We start from the raw sequence: 19,516 nt of genomic DNA on the forward strand, positions 1-19,516 counted from the left end.
GGAACCCTGCAACTACAGTAGCCTGTTCATTTCGTTTTGTTTTACCTGCTGCGCTCCAAAACTTGAGGAAAGCTTAGCTGGTTTAAGCGGGGTCAGCTGATGATGAGTGACTCCTTTAAATGACCGGTGAGCAGGACCTTTCGTCACAAGTGTTGTATTGTCAGAAGTTGACAGACACTTGTAGTGTGGGCATAGTGTGCATTATTTCACATGAATATTTTTGTCCTTTCGAGCAATAAACTGAAAGTAATGTGAATATCGCCAAAGTGGCCGAAAGTCTCCGTCTCCATTTCCCGCTCCCCTTCACACCAGCAGCTACGTCAAATCGATCTCTATGGCAACGGGTAACGCAGGAAAGTGCGTTCCTATAGTGTAGGTACCAATATTATTAGTGTAATGCGTTACTTTACTTCAATACCCAAAAAAGTAATATTGTTACTGTAATCCCTCGTTTCCTCTTTAGCACAGTTGCAAAACTGACTAGAAACAAAGAACAAACAGAAACCAATTGTAAACTTCAACACAATAGTAACGACTTCATGAACTTCTTTTATAACAAAATTACGGCTATTAGGGAAAACATCGTAGCTACCCAGGCAGCCACCACTCTACACATTAGTTCACTTAACACTAGACTACCATACGAACATCTTGATTCATTTAAACCTACTACAATAGATGAGCTCTCTAGACTAGTTACATCATCCAAATCATCGTCCTGTATATTAGACCCCGTTCCCACAAAACTACTTAAAGAGGTATTCCTTGTAGTGTCAACCCCGGTTCTAAATATCTTTAACTCATCACTAGAAATAGGATACGTTTCAACAGCTTTCAAACTAGCAGTTATTAAACCGCTGATTAAAAAACCACAGCTTGATCAGGGAGAGCTTAATAACTTTAGACCAATCTCAAATCTCCCTTTTCTTTCGAAAATATTAGAAAAGGTAGTGGCAAGCCAGTTACGCACATTCTTGACAAATAATAGTACATTAGAAAAGCTCCAATCAGGATTCAGGCCCCACCATAGCACAGAGACAGCGTTGCTTAGAGTTACAAATGACCTCCTATTAACATCCGATCGTGGTGAAATCTCAATTCTTATATTACTAGACCTTAGTGCAGCCTTTGACACAATAGATCACACAATCTTACTCAATAGACTAGAAAACTATGTTGGTATCAGTGGTCAGGCTGGTTTAGCCTGGTTTAGGTCGTATCTAACCAATCGCTATCACTTTGTTTATGTAACAAGGAAGAGTCATATCACTCCCTGGTTAAATACGGTGTACCGCAGGGATCGGTTTTAGGTCCTATCCTGTTCTCGTTATATATGTTACCCCTAGGAGACATTATCAGGAAACATAACATAAGTTTTCACTGCTATGCGGATGATACCCAGCTTTACATCTCCTAACATCCCAGTGAAACACACACGTTTTCTAAGCTAACAGACTGCATTAGCAATGTTAGTGACTGGATGGCACATAACTTTCTTAAGCTCAACTCCAATAAGACAGAGATACTTATTATTGAACCGAATCGCTACAAACATAATATGTCAGATTACAAGTTGCACATAGATGGCTGCACTGTGGTGCCATCTTCCACGGTTAGGAACTTAGGTGTGATGTTTGACAGCAACTTATCCTTCGATAGTCATATCGCCAACGTCTGCCGCACAGCATTCTTCCATCTTAGAAATATCTCGAAAATACGCCATATACTGTCTACATCTGACGCAGAGAAGCTTATCCATGCTTTTATGACCTCTAGAATAGACTATTGTAACTCGCTACTCGGGGGATGCCATGCAAATCAAGTAAACAAGCTTCAGCTATTTCAAAACGCTTCTGCAAGGGTACTTACTCGATCTAAAAAGTATGACCACATAAGCCCAATTCTGGCATCTTTACACTGGCTACCAGTTAAATATCGCATACAATTTAAAATATCACTAATCACCTACAAAGCTTTAAATGGCCTAGCACCCTCATATCTTAGAGAATTACTATCAGAATACAATCCATCACGCACACTACGGTCGCAAAATTCTGGTCTCTTGATTATCCCTAGACTATCAAAAGTGTCTAAAAGTGGAAGATCCTTTTCCTACTTAGCCCTTAAGCTCTGAAATGATTTACCAACCAATGTCCGAGAATCAGACACAGTCGATCATTTTAAATCTAGACTTAAAACTTTTCTCTTCAACAAAGCATTCGCATAATTTGTCTAGTAAAGGTACTTAAAGGCAGGGTAGGCAGGAATTATCTTTTTTACACATTTGTTTAAACTGTCTTTATATACAAATGCATAATTAAAATGTAAGTAGGCTACTCTGAAAAAGAGAATATAAAACTCGAGTGTCTGTAGACCTCTCACGACGGTTTTGAGCACAGCTAATTATTTCCATTCGGGACGAAACAAATGATTAGCTTGCGCGAATATCACTCTCTCTCGCGACCATGGCACTACCGGTTGCTATGGGATCTGCCCAGACATGCGCACACCCGATTGATTTGAACGTGCATGAGGCACTCTAGGAAGAGCAAAATATGGCAGAGAAAGTGCATTCAGAACTCACAGTACCTGCATATCCACTCAGCAAAGGCAAACGAGGCAAAAAAGGAATAAACGAAGCAATCAAACGAGAGTAAATATCACGTGGCTTTTCCTCGAGTCGATGATGCGGTAGCTGTATTGTCTGCGGAGTGTAGTCCTCATCAGAGTCAACAATGCTTTCATCATGGAAACTCTTCCATGCAAAACACTGGCTTAATAGTGAGTACTAAAAGCCATCCTATCTGTTTATATTCCTAGTGATAAAGTTAGGTGTATTATTACATGTGATTGTGACTTGATGTTATTACATGTACCGCGCTTCTTCCTCTCCGCTTGTCTGAGGTAAATCCTTCTCCCGGCAAAGCTGTCTGTGTCGCGCGTTCATGTGTTTTGGGGGCGTGGCTTTAGAAGAAACCCAGAAGGGAGGGGGTGGAGTGAATGGAAAAATGAGCTGCGTTTAAAACAGTGGTGAGAGGTCTACAGACACTCGATTTTTATACTCTCTTTTTACTTGTATTGATATATAAAGACAGTTTAAACTAATTTGTAAAAATTTTTTTTAGATAATTCCTGCCTATCCTGCCTTTAACTCGAAATAGTTATTTGTACGGAACAAAGCACTCGCGGTCATAACACAGACCAACCAAATAAATAAATAAAAACCTTATCTTATCGTATGGTCGGGTCGCGATTTTGGAACTTTCGTGTGTCTTGTGAATAGGATGCCATACAGACCCGTTTGCCACTGAACCTGCATTAACGACGACAGTGGGGCTCCCGGCCTTAGTCAAACGGGTTGGCACGTATGGTCGGGTTGGGATTTTGGCGTTTCGTGTGTCTTGTGAATAGTATGCCATACAAACCCGTTTGCCACTGAACCTGCATTAACGACGACAGTGGGGCCTCCAGCCTTAGTCAAACGGGTTGGCACGTATGGTTGGGTTGTGATTTTGGCGCTTTCTTTGTCTTGCGAATAGTATGCCATACAGACCCGTTTGCCACTGAACCTGCATTAACAACGACAGTGGGCCTTCCGGCCTTAGTCAAACGGGTTGGCACGTATGGTCGGGTTGCGATTTTGGTGCTTTCATGTGTCTTGTGAATAGTATGCCATACAGACCCGTTTGCCACTGAACCTGCATTAACGACGACAGTGGGGCCTTCAGCCTTAGTCAAACGGGTTGACACGTATGGTCAGGTTGCGATGTTGGCGTTTTCTCGTGGTCTTGTAAATAGTATGAAATATAGACCCGTTTGCCACTGAACCTGCATTAACGACGACAGTGGGGTTACAGGCCTTAGTCAAACGGGTCGACAAGTTTCATTTTCTCTTAAAGACCGGAAGGTGACCCTTAGTTACCATAGATACCATCGCAGTGGGCCCCCAATTTGCAAAATCCTCAACTGTGGATAATATAATTATGCCGCAATAGTTAGTCTGTCTGAAACTAGGCTGATTAAACCACATCACTGTGTGACACTTGCATTACATGTGAACGGCCCCTACGCTAATATGATTTTGTTTTTCTCTCCCTGTCTCGTCCTCGACCCCGAGGACAATGGGACAAACAGACCCAGTTCCGGTAGATGTGAAAGTCGGCACACCTCTGATCTACTGGTCGTCCTTCAACATGATGCCCAGCTGATGCCTGACCAACTATCACTGGCAGAACCCGCTTAATCTCCGTTTAATCTCCTTATCCGTTTACATGTATATACATATCTCCCAAGGGTTTTTCTCTCCTAGGACTTTTTTATTTATTTCCTCGGCTAAACAGCCCGGGGGTTTTTTTCTCCTAGAGGTTTTTTTACCCCAGGGAGGCAGCCTTCTTGGGCTTAATTTAGCTTCCTCTTCTAGACGTTACATTAGTAATACGCTCGCTTATAATGTCGAGTCATAGCCGCAGCAAATTTGACTGCTTATGCTATCGTGTATTATGTTGTGCTATCTGTCGTTTTTCTGTGCTTTTACTGCTTCTATTAATGTAAAGCTGCTTTGAAACAATTAAGTATTGTGAAAAGCGCTATATAAATACAATTTTATTGAATTGAATTGAATGAATCTGCTACTTTGTAACTCGTTACCCCCAACACTGGTTACAATAAAGCCTCAGGTATACAATGATCACTGTCACTTTCGTTGTAATTGTACGATAACGGTACAAACAAACTTTAAGTTTTCATTTGTAGCAAAGTTGTGTGTGTTAATTGTTTAAAAAAAATTAATTTAACTTAAATATTTTTTTGAATGACAGAGCCAAAGCCAAAAAGCGTTAGGTTGTGCCCTGCTCTCCCATATACTTTAGATGCACTTAAAGTCACTTTTGATAAAAATGTGAAACTCAGTTTGTTTATAATGATCTAACCTCTACAACTACAGGGCTGAACCAGCACTGTCTAGAATCAAGGAGGACCATAAAAGGATCATTCTGCCATCTATAGATAACATTAATTATAACACATTAGAGCTGGAACACTATCATAACTCCGCCCATGGATATAACTGGGAGCTGTGGTGTATGTATATTAGTCCACACAAACAGTGGTGGAATGAAGGGGACCCAAGTGCACCCATCAGGTATTTTCTTTATTTTTCTTGCAAATAGAGTGAGACAGAGATCTATATAGACAGAGCCAGAAGTATTGTTCATTAATGTATTATCTAATGTTAACAAATACAACCTTATTGTAAAGTGATACTAATATTTCTTTAAAAGTATATTAACATACCAAACAGAATTTGTAAGAAACATAAAGAAAAACTCATGTATTCACATTGTGTATCACTTAGAAATGCAATTGTATCCGTTTACATTTACATTAAGGCATTTAGCAGACGCAGTTGAATATTTTAGACATTTTGGACATATCGAAATATTTAATGTCTCAGTTTGTCAGTATTTAGAAAAAGAAGAACATTGCATATGCCAAGTGTGAAAAGCTGTTTTTCAGGACGCCCGCAATGATAGGCTGTTCGTTCGTAGTAAACCGGGAATATTTTGAGGAACTGGGACTGTTGGACGAAGGCATGGATGTGTATGGAGGTGAAAATATAGAGCTGGGAATCAGGGTTAGTGTGCCACCTGTATATCTCAACTAAAGTAGAGCGCTCATATCTGAGCGTTACTTCACAAAAGCATTATTTATATCAAGACTGAAGTTTTTTGGTGTGTTTTTAAATCCCAGGTCTGGATGTGTGGGGGCAGCATGGAGGTTTTGCCCTGTTCCAGAGTGGCCCACATAGCTAGAACAAAAAAGCCTTACGACAGTAATATCGCTTTGCATGCCAGGCGAAACGCCCTTCGTGTTGCTGAAGTCTGGATGGACCAACATAAATCTAGTGTCTATATAGCATGGAATCTCCCGATGAAGGTATTGAAGAGCAACAGTAGTTGCAATACTGTAACAATATATCCATTCTAGTCATTTTCAAACATACAGTACATCAACTTTCTTCATTCTTGCAGAATCATGGCATTCATTACGGAGACATTTCCCACAGAGTAGCGCTCAGGGAAAGACTTCAGTGTAAAAGCTTTGACTGGTACCTCAACAATATCTATCCACAGATGAAGATATACAACGACACTCTGTTTTATGGAGAAGTAAGTGGATAAGAAAGCTTTTCTGGAACAACATGATCTGATAAGTTAATCTACAAGGGCTAGTTTACCCAAAATTAATATTCTGTCAGTGTTTATTCACCCTCATGTCATCCTATTATGAACGTCTATTAGCAAAAAAAAAATGTAACTGAAGGTAACTTAATGGGTTATTATCAGTAAATACCACAAACTTGGCGCCCAATAAATATTCTCAAAATTTCTCAGATACAGCCCACTTTAGGGCCAAGAATTCGAGCTTCATTGAACTATAGTTTGATATGTTTCTCTCTGATGGGTGATAGCCCCTACTGGCATAAGCAATGGGTTGCCGCTGACCATCTTGTTCTTGAGATAGAACTGACCCAAATCCCACTTGACTAGCATCAACTTCCAATACAAATGGCTTAGAAAGGTCAACATATCCAAATACAGGGACCTGCACTAATTTCTGCTTTAGCTTCTGAAATGCATCCTTTGCATGATGTGTTCACTTAGTTTGCAACAATGTGTTAGTAGTACAGCTTCACTTCTTCCCCTTTCCTTGGAGATCTCCTACCAGTTTATGTAGAGGATCAGCATGTTAAGCAAAGCCTTCCACAAACCTATGATAGTAGGAAGCAAAACCCAGGAAAGAACGCAGCTCGGATACATTAGTCGGACGTCTCCATTCAACCACTGTATTAATCTTATCTGGATCTGTAGATACTCACTGGGAATAAATTATATGGCCTAATTATTTCACGTACTGTTGGGGAAAAAATTACATTTCTTCAATTTCAATTTCAAATTGTATTGTTGAAGACGACCATAGAAGTACCATCTCTAATTGTTGAAGATGTTGCTCAAAATAACTGCAATAAATTATAACATTTAGACTTGAAACACTGGTCGCAGAAAATTCTCTCTCTCAGGTGCGTTACAAAGCCCATAGGGGAACCGCATGTACTTGTAAAGCCCAAAAGGTGTACAGAAAGCAGTCTTCTCTTTATCTTTCTCAGCAACAGGAACTTGATTTTTATCCGTTTGCTAAATCAAGGGTGGTGAACCACTGAGTACCATTTAAAGCATCCAAAGATTCTTTAATCATATTTAATTTTTACAGGTATGGACAATTTCTTGTGACATTAACTTGAGACACAAATGAAGGCACTACTGTCACTATAACTTTTCCTAAATAAAACAAAGGTCAAATACAAACGCTTGAGCTTTAGACATTTCTAATGCTGTATTGTTTGTTGTGTTAAGCACAATCTTTTACATTAAATAAGTAAACAACTAGAATCAGGCTGCACTCGCTATGCTACCCACAATCTTTTATTACCAAGAAATTATCCGAACTAATAAGATGAGAATGGAGTTTTACTAATTACTTAAGCATAACTCGCATGCTGTCGCAACCTTTACAGTAGCAGCATGTGGGATAAATTAATATTTTCCGTATTAGCTTACCTGCTGCTCGTGTAGCTATTTTGAAGAGTCGCGGCTAACTACTGCATAGTATTGTTATGTTAATTATAATATTTATAATAATAATTATTATTATTTACTATTACTGGAGAGAGACACATAAAATTTTGAGACAAAAAGGGCAGGGGCTTGAACCCCCCGCCCCTTTCCCTCCCCTGTTCACGCCACTGAGTTGGAGGATATCTTGTGTCCTTGGAACAACAGGAAGTTGACTAAATTATGACAATTTTGATCAAGACTTATTTTCAGTTTTAGGTGAACTAATTCTTCTCATCAGAACCCCACAACTTCTGAAACAAAAACAACTTGCTTAACATCTTTTTAAATTTGTGCTAGTTACGCAATGCCAATGTGACCCATCTGTGTGTGGACCAGGGCACAAAGGAAAACAATTCAGCAATATTATACCCCTGCCACGGCTTGACGCCTCAGGTAAGCTTGACGCCTTAGATAAAGCCACACAACTCTCAGCTGCACATCTCTACAGACCTGACCTCCACTAAACATCAGCTCAGTCTGCAGAAAATAGGTTACAGTATGTCTACAGGGAACATTTATGTCACACAGTTTTGTGCGTTAAGTTCATCATAGGGTGACTGTGAAATAGGCAAACCTCAATATTTGCAGATTGGAATTTTGTCTTCATGTATCAATATAGTGTGTTTGATGAAATTCGAAGTTGTACTATGAATGGAGATGCAAAATGTCTGGCTTTAATTGGAACTTACGTATATTCATTAAGTTCATTAGTTAATTTAGTAGGTCCATTACGTGAGTACACCTGATGGAGATAAAGCAGCAATTCTATTCAGTTTTAGATAGTGGTGTGCTAATGTCACCTTAGACTATTTAACTAACTTGACCAGCTAGCCTCTCTTGCGTAACCAGTTACATCATTGACTATAATTGATCTGCATTTGTTTAGCTAGTAAGGACACATTTATGTGCATTACTTTCATATGATATAGGCCTGATTTCGTTATCAGGGACAATGCTGAAAACATAAAAAAAGAAATCTACATTTGAAGTTTACCAAGAGGTGTTGAAGTTTGAGAAAGCTGTGAATGAAAATATGTAAATAACCATAACTGCCATATTACTTGGTTACCCAAGTCAAATAAAACCACATTATCCCCTCTGTGGCCTGTTTTATAGCTGAGCCGCTACACTAAGGAGGGATATCTTTACCTGGGTGCTCTGGGAAGCAGTATTGAAGAGACTCGCTGTTTGGTGGATGATACAATTAACAGCCACCCTCAGCTCCTCAACTGCGAAATGATCTCCAGTGTAAGCCCGAAAACTTGGAACTTTGTACAGGTGAAGTACTGTTGTTTATTTTTATTTACAGTAGTACACAGTGTGAAAGGTCTGTTTACCCTTTGATCTATAACATGTTTTTATTTCTGCCCTGAAGAATGGGTCATTAGTCAACCGAGCTACAGGACGATGTCTCGAGGTTAACTTTCATGTAACGTTATACTTCGGCTATGACTTGGTCCTGCGCTCTTGCACTGGCCAGAAGTGGAACATCAAGAATACAGTAGATCTTGAAAAAGGCGAGTAAGCCAATGGCCCTCGATAAGACTTCAACATGGTAAAAATGTGGACTTTTCGGCATTCATCAAGAGTTAAGGAACTTGAAATGGATTCAGTTTGGACTCCCACATGTCAAACTTCAGCCAAAGTATTTTATAAAATGTCATAAAACTGGGGCCCCACACGGCACTACCCCCCAGCTTGAGAACTACTGCTGTATATCAGTGTATGCATTATTTGAGTCTATTTTTAGATGTAGTACTGTATATATACAAATTTTGTTACTATCATGAGACAAACATTTAAAATGCTGGTAAATCATTTTTATTTATTCCATTCTATTTTTAACTATTTTTGGTATCAATTTAATATACTTTATATGCACTTAGTAAGTATAAATGAAGCATTTTGGTTCCAAAATGCAATAAATTCATTTTGACTAATTTGGGTAAAAACGTGTTTTCTATACCAAGAAAGTGACGAGATGAAAACCACTATTTTCTTTTTTAAAACTTTCACATAACATCTTTAGGTTATACAAATTTTTAAAATTAAAATCCATAATTTGATTTTCAAAGATTTATTATAAAAACTGATAATTTTTTCCTCAAAATGCAATAAATGCACAACAATTTAAAAAAGAATGCTATAAATCTTCTGAATCAATACATAAATGTGCATTCATCTTTGTCATATTATATTCATTAAGTTGACTAGTGGTATACACTGATTAAAAAAATAAACATTAAATGGCGTAAATCAAAGCAATTACTTTGTCATATTAAGAACACTGACATTGCTGGTGTCATCCTTGGGACGTCATCACTGTACTTTTTTGACAGCGATCAGCTGTAAAATGTTTTGTTCCTGCTTGATTTTCGTTAACTTGAGTAAAATAATGGAAAGTTTTTCATAAGATCCCCTGGGGTCAATGTGTTAGCATAACAGAAACTTGATACTGTCGGAGAACAAGCAACAGCCGGCATTTTTTCGTCTCCCGAGTGCCTCTTGCGTAAACTATTAGATTTTAATGGCTTACGTATCTTTCCCGTCACAGAAAACCATCACAGGTTTATCAATTCCATCAAAAGTATTATTTTGTTTTTGTTTGTTTGTTGATCACGAAGTACAAAGTAAATGAGGAAAACTAGGACTCAGTGTGTATTCAACGCGGCACCATTATTGTTTACAATGCGTGGAATGGTGCGCTGTGATTTGTTGAGCAGATTTATTGCATTTTGCAAAGAAGAAGGACTGCCGTTTTTCGTGTTTTAGGAAAAAAGGATGAAAAGATGACAGAATAACACCAAAGATATCGGATTTTGCGTAAAATTAATAATTTACTTTTTAATACAATACTGATTTTGCGTTTATCGCGTTTTGGAACCAAACTCTTCAAATATACTGCGTTGGCTGATATTTACAGTTGTCAGGCTAAAGTGAATGTAACGTCATGCAAAAGTTTTCATCATTTTCAAAATAAAGCTTTTTTTACCTAACTGTATGTGACATTACTCTACATATAGTTTAAACATATGGTTCATAATAATAGAGAGATTACTAAGTACACATTTAAATAAGCTGTCTGGTCAGAGAAGGTCGTTTATTTTCTTTCTGCATTATGTGCACAGAAAACATTATGATACGTGTGCAGGAAACAATGTAACAGTAACTATGGTAACCATATTGAGCTGCTATTAAATAGTCATATTGTTGAAATGAACCTCATTCTGAAGCAACACATGGCCAGTCTGTAGGCGAAGGGAATATGTGATAATAATGGACAGGGATTTGTTACATAAGAACACTGTTAATGTGCAGATGTTACTACAGTTTCTTTAAATGTACTATCTTGATTATTATGAATAAAATGGTAAAAAAGAGCATTGTGTTCTGGTGCTCAGTGTCCTTAATACCCAATTATCCACAAAAGAGCCTAAAATATGCCTACATGCAAACAGTGCCATTCTTATAGAAGATAATGCATTTGATAAACAGTAAGATGAAGTGTCAAAACCAGCAGCTTTCTTCTGCTATGTAAAAAGCCGTTTCAACTTAAAAGCACATCCAGTGTGCATACTAATAACCTTGTGAGCGCTCCTCCACACACTCCTGCTGTGACGCTTCAGACTCTGAATGACTGACAACTTCCAGCCATGAGCTCATTTCACATGTCTGAAGCTTGATAAATATTCAGCTGATGTTTATTATGCATTTAAATCACATGAATTAGGGCAGATATATTCATTCTTATCTCATTCAACACAACTCTGGCTGTCCTGCTTCCCAGATTCCCTTGCAGAGTGTCTCGATTGTGGGTTTTGTTTAAATATTATGCTAGGCTATAAATCATTTAGGAGTTGAAGCGGTTTATAAATCTACAATTCACTTTATAGCTTTGATGTTCATTTAAATAGACTACACCTCCACACTTCATCACCGTTATTATAATACTGATGACCACGATTCATTATTGCCTCATTACTGTAATGTTTAACCCTCATAGGTGAAGATCATAAAATCCTGCACAGTGATGTGATTTTGCAGGAAATCAATAGAGAAGACAAAATGTTATATAAAAAAATCTTTATTGCATAAACGCTATGCTTTTGTGTCCTGTACATATTTGAATAATTTTGAATAATAAAATCGTCTATGAGCAGCTTGCAACAAGCTCAGTCTCAACTACAGTCTATATAGCTAAATTGCATGCACGTGTATAGATCTATCATAAATAAGTGAATCGTGGTAAATATAATACAGTATAATATAATACACCTCAAACACCATCACCTTGATTTTCAACCCCCAAATACATCCCACAGTTGATCTGATGTCATAAATATATCTTGAAACAATATCATTGTCCCGTTTATTAAAAAGGTTCCTGTTTTTAAATAAGATAAAGACATAAATGGACATAAGAGGATGTGTTAACATTCCATAACCTCAAAATATAATAAATGTATATTTTTCACATTCACCACATCATTGTGTTGATCAATCAAAATATGCAAACACATAAATAAATATTTGTTTGTCAGCCCCTCTATATCATTTATATATTTGAATGCTACAATCTAATGTTACATTCAGACAACAGTAACAGTAAACGAATCATTCATTCAAACTTCAGCCGCTAGGTGTCGCCATTGTATCAGAATGGCACACATTCAGTCTAATAACGCATGGATCAACATTTAAGTGAGAAAAGGGGTTCGAGTTATATAATATTAATAGTAGTAGTGTATGCACCTTAAGATTCTTCAGTACATATGTGCAGACAAATATGGCTTTTGTCAGGGGTGCCGGGGGGGAACTGAGAGCTGGCAGACATGTGTATTGATTTCAGCCGCCCCTCTGTAGCCCTGACGCTATCTGTGCAGATTGTACCGGTTGAAACTGTCATGCACAAACAGAAATAACACACAAGTAAAAGGATACAGTATTTACAGAGATTCACATGCATAATAAAGTATAGGCAGACCTCGGGAAACATTACAGTAAAGAACATACCAGTATGTCAAGAGGAGACATCCATGAAACATCAAGATCGAGGAGAAATGGGTCAGGCACAGATATTCTGCCATCTTATCGATACCAATGATACAGCCAACTTCAACTATATCAATCCATCCTGTTTTACAATCTCATTTGCTGTGAAATTACATTTCTGTGGCTTTATACAACTGCTGAGACATCAACAATGCAATGGGGTTTATGGATAAATGGGAGATATATGAATGTGTGCTGGACACAAAACATTAAATATTACTATGACCCATGAGATCAATTGAAGGATGACTTCAGTGCAACTTAAAATGAAGAATGTATATTATTAAAGGGATAGTTCACCCAAAATCATTTACTCACCCTTATGTTGTTTTAAACATCCATTTATTTGTTAAACACAAAAAATATGTTTTGATAAATAATTGTAACCACACAGTTAATGGCACCCATTGATTCCAATGTATTTTTCTTCTACTATAGAGGTCTGGACGTCATGTGACCTATTCTGTTTACGCCACCATACTGGCAGGCAAGAACAGCCGGGAGTGAATATAAAATGAATGGCGGCAGCAGTAGTTTCATGGCAACAGAGTTCACTGCGCTAGGGCTGTCACGGTTATGAAATTTGGCTGACGGTTAGGCTAATTGTCTAATAAATAGTGGCGATCATAACGATTGATTAACTGTTTTATGGCTTTGACGATTAATTGTCTGTTTTATTGCTTTGACATTTAATTCTCACACACTTTATTTGTTTGTTCATGAAATAATGTTTAATGAATATATCTTTTAAAAACTGAAAATTCTTCATAAGAAATAAACTTAAATAACTGAAAATAAAAATGCACTCAAAATAAACTGACTATACCACAACAGGCCTTAAATAGTAGCCAATCCTACGGTCATATTAGTACTGGACCACATGTCTGTAGTGGCTGCAAAAAATATAAATTCCTTACAGATCCTTAAAGGAATATTCCATTTTCTTAAAAAAAAATCCAGATAATTTACTCACCACCATGTCATCCAAAATGTTAATGTTTTTCTTTGTTCGAGAAGAAATTATGTTTTTTGAGGAAAACATTCCAGGATTTTTCTCACCCTAATGGACTTTATTGGACCCCAACACTTAACAGTTTTAATGCCGTTTCAAAGGACTCTAAACAATCTCAAACGAGGCACAAGGGTCCCATCTAGCGAAACGACCGCCATTTTTGGCAAGAAAAATAAAAAACGCACTTGTAGACCACAACTTCTCGTCTTCCTCCGGTCCTGTGACGCGCCAGCGCGACCTCACGTAATATGTCAACACGTCAAGAGGTCACGGATGATGTATGCGAAACTCCGCCCCAGTATTTACAAGTGTGGAGAAAGAGGACCTTTCAGACGTTGTTGTATGTCGATTGATACTAATTAATGTCTTTGTGTCAGTTTATTGTTTAAAATGGTCCGCAAATGTGCGTTTCATATATGTAACACGTGACCTTTCCACTGCATTACGCAATAACGTGAGGTCGCGTTGGCGCGTCACAGGACCGGAGATAGACGAGAAGTTGTAGTTTAAAAGTGCATATTTTTAATTTTTCTTGTCAAAAATTACAATCGTTTTGCCAGATAAGACCCTTATGCCTTGTTTGGGATCATTTAGAGTCCTTTGAAACTGCAATGTTAAACTGCATTAAAACTGTTACGTGTTGGGGTCCATCAAAGTCCATCAAAATGAGAAAAATCCTGGAATGCCTTCCTCAAAAAACACAACCTCTTCTTGACTGAACAAACAAAGACATCAACATTTTGGATGACATGGTGGTAAGTAAATTATCTGGAATTTTTTTTTTTTTTAAATTGACTAATCCTATAGCATCATTCACTTTCCTAAATTTGGAATTGCTGTTTTGAAAATATATGTTTTACCTGAAAGTTCATACCGCTTATCAAAGTTTTGCAGCATTTCTTTAAATGCTGTTTATTTCACTGTATTGAATGGCTTTGTAATGTATCGCGTTACACTGTCAGTTAAGGAGCGTCATCTGATACTGTCTCATTTATACAGGCGCTGCAGCTCCACCTTGCGGATTTTAAAGAGATGTGCAATCATTGCGGTGATCTGAAATCATCCCAATGAGGTTAAACAATGGCGATGAGACGATTATTTAATTATTGTGAAAGACATAGATACACTATGTACATCCAAAACTTGATAGATGAAACATTACAGATACCTACAATGCCTTTTAACATGTATCAGTGCAGATATTTTCCACATTTTAAACTTTTTCATGTCGTTTGGGTTACTATTAAACATAAAACCCTTAAGGCCAATTCACACTGGTCCAACAACACCCAACTCCAACCAACACCAACATTCTAAAGTCTCATTTTCTTTGATCCAACAACTGCCAACAGAGGTTTCACACTAATCCAACAGACTCCAACTTGTTGGATCAGTGTGAATTGGCCTTTATACAACATGTTGAAATAGTAAGGTTTGTAAGGTTTAAACAGTCTGGTTTAAAATGTTTAACCACTATGCAGTCGTAGCCTAGTGGTTAGAGAGTTGGGCTTGTAACCCGAGAGTTGCCGATTCAAGTCTCATGGCAGATTGTGACTGTGAACAAGGCACTTTAATCCTAATTGCTTCAGGTGTGCCTGTTTACAACTTGCAGTGTGTGTGTTCACCACTCAATGGAATGGGTTAAATGCAGAGGTCACATTTTGAGTATGCGTTGACAAGCATGTCACTTACACTTTTCACCTCACTTGCAGCGCTCAAGCATTCTACAATTGCCTGCCAAAAAGGCAGAGTTTAGGCTGTGTGATGTCATCTGCAGGAGCTCTTAGTGTGCGTTTACACCAGACGCGGAAGATGCGGCAAAAACGTGTTATTCGCGCGTAGTTGGACGCTGAAAAAATTAGATTTTACTCGCTTTTTTCGAAATTCTAGTCATTCGAGACATTCACACTTAAATTCGCGTCAAGGGAGGGGCTTATATAGCATAAATTGAGTAAACTTACCACACTCTAAAAAAATGTTGGCTTGTTTTTAACCCAGGGCTGGGTCACTATTGGACAGAACACATTTCTGGGATAAAATGACCAAAATAATGGGTTGTTTAAACCCAACTGTTGGGTTAAAACAACCGAACATTTTTAGAGTGCAGATTGTTCGAACTCCTCACTTACTTTCTTAAAACAAGATCCTTTTAATTCCTGTAAAAGTATGAAGTCGTCTTGTATAATGATGATTATATATATTTTTTGTTTAATTTGCGTGGAACACGGCATCCGCGCAGCGCCATTTGAGCTTAAAGCGCAGCAGGATGCCTATTCGCGTCTTTTTATTGATTTAACATGTAAATCACTCGCACTTGCCGCCTCTTCTGAGTCTGGTGTGAATGCACCATTAGAAGTCAATACTGTAAGCCAACTGTAGGTGCCATCTTTTATCATAATATCTTTTTTGTGTTCAACATAATAAAGAAACTCATACAGGTTTAGAACAACATGAGCGTGAGCAAATTATGACAGAATTTTCATTTTTGGGTGAACTATCCCTTTAATGATGAGTAAACATAAAGATCATTCTTCTATTCTGTAATTGGATTTGTGGGTATGAAGATACTGTAAACAGTAATAAGAAATAAAGTATGGAGGATGAAGATACAACACTGCAAAATAACTCACAATCTAAAAAATGCTAGGTTTTTGCTAGTTTTTTTCAACACACAGTCAGGTAGCTAGATAGCAGATGACGCACCGAAGTCAGCAGCTCCGGTTTGGATCCGGCCCAAGGTCGTCTGCTGTCTAGGAAACCACTGGTTAAAATTAACCAAGAAACATCCATATTTGACCCAACTACGGGTTGAAACAAAAAATTTAAAGGGGACATTTCACAAGACTTTTTTTAAAGATGTTAAATAAATCTTTGGTGTCCACAGAGTACATATGTGAAGTTTTAGCTCAAAATACCATATAGATAGTTTATTATAACATAGGTGTGAGCAAAAATGTGCCAATTTGGGTGATCTCTGCACTAAATGCCAGTGCTGTGGTTGGATAGTGCAGATTAAGGGGCGGTATTATCCCCTTCTGACATCACAAGGGGAGCCAAATTTCAATGAGCTATTTTTTCACATGCTTGCAGAAAATGGTTTACCAAAACTAAGTTACTGAGTTGATCTTTTTCACATTTTCTAGGTTGATAGAAGCACTGGGGACCAAATTATAGCACTTAAACATGGAAAACGTCAGATTTTCATGATATGTCCCCTTTAAGAAATCGTTCACTAATTTTAGTGAGCCTCAGAACAATTTATGTCAACGGGATCAACTGATTCAGTGATTCAACTCTAAAAAAGAGCAACAGGTTCACAAATCAGACAAACCTGTAGACAAACGTACTGACTGCTGCATTCATGAGAGTTCAAGGTTGGACTTGGAATGTATTGACTAGATATTGTCCACTTTTTTTTACCAATTTACTGTAATTGTTAAAAGTGACCAAAATGTTCCTGACCAATTTCTACTTTTGTGTTCTACAGAATGAAGCTTTACAAACATCTAAAAATGACAAAATGTTCAATTTTGGTGAAACTATCCCTTTATGTGCCCCGAAGTGTTACAAACCTCAAGTAAACAGCATTCTCATCCACAATTCATGACAAACCCACAGTAGAAAGGTATTAGACGGGATAAGATGGCATTTGAGATTTCTCCTCACGCAATCAAACAGCAAAACACATTTAAAATGATTCAAATCTGTGTCGCATGGACTTTTGGAGCAGACGATTATGGATTCAATTATGGACTACATAGAGCACTGTGTCTCCCCAGCCTCCCACAATCCCCAGAGCCCGTAATGCGCACGGGCGAGTGCAGACGAAAATAGTCTCCAGAGTGGATGCTGCAACTTCCCTTCGCGAAGGTGTAATGAGTTGCCAATTACTTTTGCTTTTCTACATCGACGGCAGACCCGAATCCCAGCTGAAAACTCCAGCCACAGAGGAGACGGCAACGCAGGTGAGGTGCTTGTGAACTCCTGCATGTTATTGCATTAGGGAACGAAGGTGTCACAAAAAGCATAAAGTCAGCCCTTTTAAATCCCTGCCAGAAAGATGAAACCCCGTGAACATGCTGGCATAACTTCCTGTGTCAGTTTGTCCTCGTGGAAAAATAACAGGAGAATAAAAAAATGATAAAAAGCTCCTCTTCTCAGTAGTGAGGTGTTTGGTTACTCGTTTTATTTGATCGTTTTAGGAAATGACTTCATCGACAGACATGCACATGCAGGCTCCGCCCCGCTCACAGTGGTGTCGCTACTCCATGCCGTTGCGCAGCATCTGATTGGCTGCGATGAGCATGACGCTGATGATGAAGGCCATGGCGAAAGCACAGATCAGGCTCTTGCGCACGCACGTCTGCCGGTTCTTCTTTTTGGGATGAACTGCAGTTGACAAGCAGGAGAGACAAAGAGTGTTTAGTCACATCAGATCATGAACAGGATTAGAAAAACCACAGACTATTTGAAAATTCAGAAGGAGGCAGGTGATTAGCATTAGTTAGCATTAGCTTGCAGTGGGCATTTTTAACCCAACCTGGACCGACATTAAAAAATGGATGCTGGTCTAAACTGCATCTCTTCTGAGGAATCGCCCTTGATTCGCATACATCCTGATCAGAACACTGAAATGCATTTTCTCCTTACAGCTGAGGCTGATAGTGTAGGTGTCGATTTGCATTCTAGCTGACTGCCTTTCATCTGACAATCTGACCTGTCTAAATAAAGAAGCATGTTTCTTTGCAGCTGCAAGATGGAGAGGCGTTTTGCTTGGACTGAACACAGAAATTAGGTCCACCTGAGCACATGTGGCGGCTCTGCTCGGGCTTCATGAGATTCGGGGTCTGAGCTGAGAATAGAGGCGGTTATTAGGTGCTTCTGGAACACACAGCGAGACAGATTGCGTGCCAGTCTCACGCCGTGATATCATTTTCCGCTCCAGTCCTCCTTCCGACAAAGTCCCTCCCCCTGCAGCCAATCGGTGGCCTGGTTATGGCAGAATGGAGGCACGGTAATAAGGAAAAGTAGATATTGTTTGCATTTGTAAAATGAAATGTGTATGATATTACTGTCCACATGAAGGAAAAATCCTAATAAAATCTCTTAAATGTCTACATGGTCATTTAATGTCTACATGGAAAAGGCCATTTAGTTTTTGCCCCACTTTTGAAAAAAAATTATTTATGGGAACGCATAAAAGTCAAGATCAAATATTTTGCTGCATGTTCAACACATTTTAAACATTAAAAATGCTTAAAAGCACTGCAGTTACCACTAGTACACTACAAAAAGCCATCGCTACAAAACGTACACATTATGTTTACACAAGTACGCAATTTATGCAATATTGGCAACACCAAATGAATTTGTAATATACATTTTATAAATTAAATATGTGACCCTGGAGCACAAAACTAACTCTTTCCCCGCCATTGACGAGTTAACTCGTCAATTAAGAGAAAACGCTTCCCTGCCAATGACGAGTATTCCCGGTAACTTATAAAACCCGGAAGTATCACCCTAGGGCAAACAGCTGTATGTCCGTGTCAGTTTTGAGGATCTGATCTCTATCAAAAGTTCTTCACAAAAACGGAATTATCTCAGCTTTTTGCTCAAAATTTGGTGTTTTTGAAGCAACTTACCCATATTTGAGGAATGATAAAAAGAGAACTACTGAAAGTAAGATGAAACCTTTTTTAAGTAGAGGATCTGTTCTTTTATTTGATATATTGTATGTTTAAATATTTAAAGAAGAACATTTCCTGGAAGGCATTAA

General features: G+C 38.3%; 2 protein-coding genes across 8 annotated transcripts in view; one reads left to right on the forward strand and one right to left on the reverse strand.

The window, feature by feature from the left end:
* Positions 1-11,071, forward strand: part of galnt17 (polypeptide N-acetylgalactosaminyltransferase 17) — a 34,640-nt gene extending 23,569 nt beyond the window's left edge. For 3 of the 4 annotated variants that reach the window (XM_073863470.1, XM_055196163.2, XM_055196162.2), the window contains 7 exons: positions 4,943-5,140; positions 5,515-5,632; positions 5,749-5,934; positions 6,030-6,167; positions 7,971-8,066; positions 8,790-8,951; positions 9,049-11,071. In XM_073863470.1, coding sequence (XP_073719571.1) covers positions 4,943-5,140; positions 5,515-5,632; positions 5,749-5,934; positions 6,030-6,167; positions 7,971-8,066; positions 8,790-8,951; positions 9,049-9,198 — 1,048 coding nt within the window. In that variant the 3' untranslated portion in view covers positions 9,199-11,071. The remainder of the gene's footprint in view (positions 1-4,942; positions 5,141-5,514; positions 5,633-5,748; positions 5,935-6,029; positions 6,168-7,970; positions 8,067-8,789; positions 8,952-9,048) is intronic. The other variant, XM_073863469.1, reaches the window with a different exon arrangement.
* A 3,446-nt stretch (positions 11,072-14,517) lies between these two features.
* Positions 14,518-19,516, reverse strand: part of caln1 (calneuron 1) — an 85,533-nt gene continuing 80,534 nt past the window's right edge. For all 4 annotated transcript variants that reach the window (XM_073862700.1, XM_055196177.2, XM_073862699.1 and 1 more), the window contains one exon: positions 14,518-18,126. In XM_073862700.1, coding sequence (XP_073718801.1) covers positions 17,999-18,126 — 128 coding nt within the window. In that variant the 3' untranslated portion in view covers positions 14,518-17,998. The remainder of the gene's footprint in view (positions 18,127-19,516) is intronic.

Source organism: Misgurnus anguillicaudatus, chromosome 24 (assembly GCF_027580225.2).
Source record: "Misgurnus anguillicaudatus chromosome 24, ASM2758022v2, whole genome shotgun sequence".
In the NCBI taxonomy this organism is placed as follows: domain Eukaryota; kingdom Metazoa; phylum Chordata; class Actinopteri; order Cypriniformes; family Cobitidae; genus Misgurnus; species Misgurnus anguillicaudatus.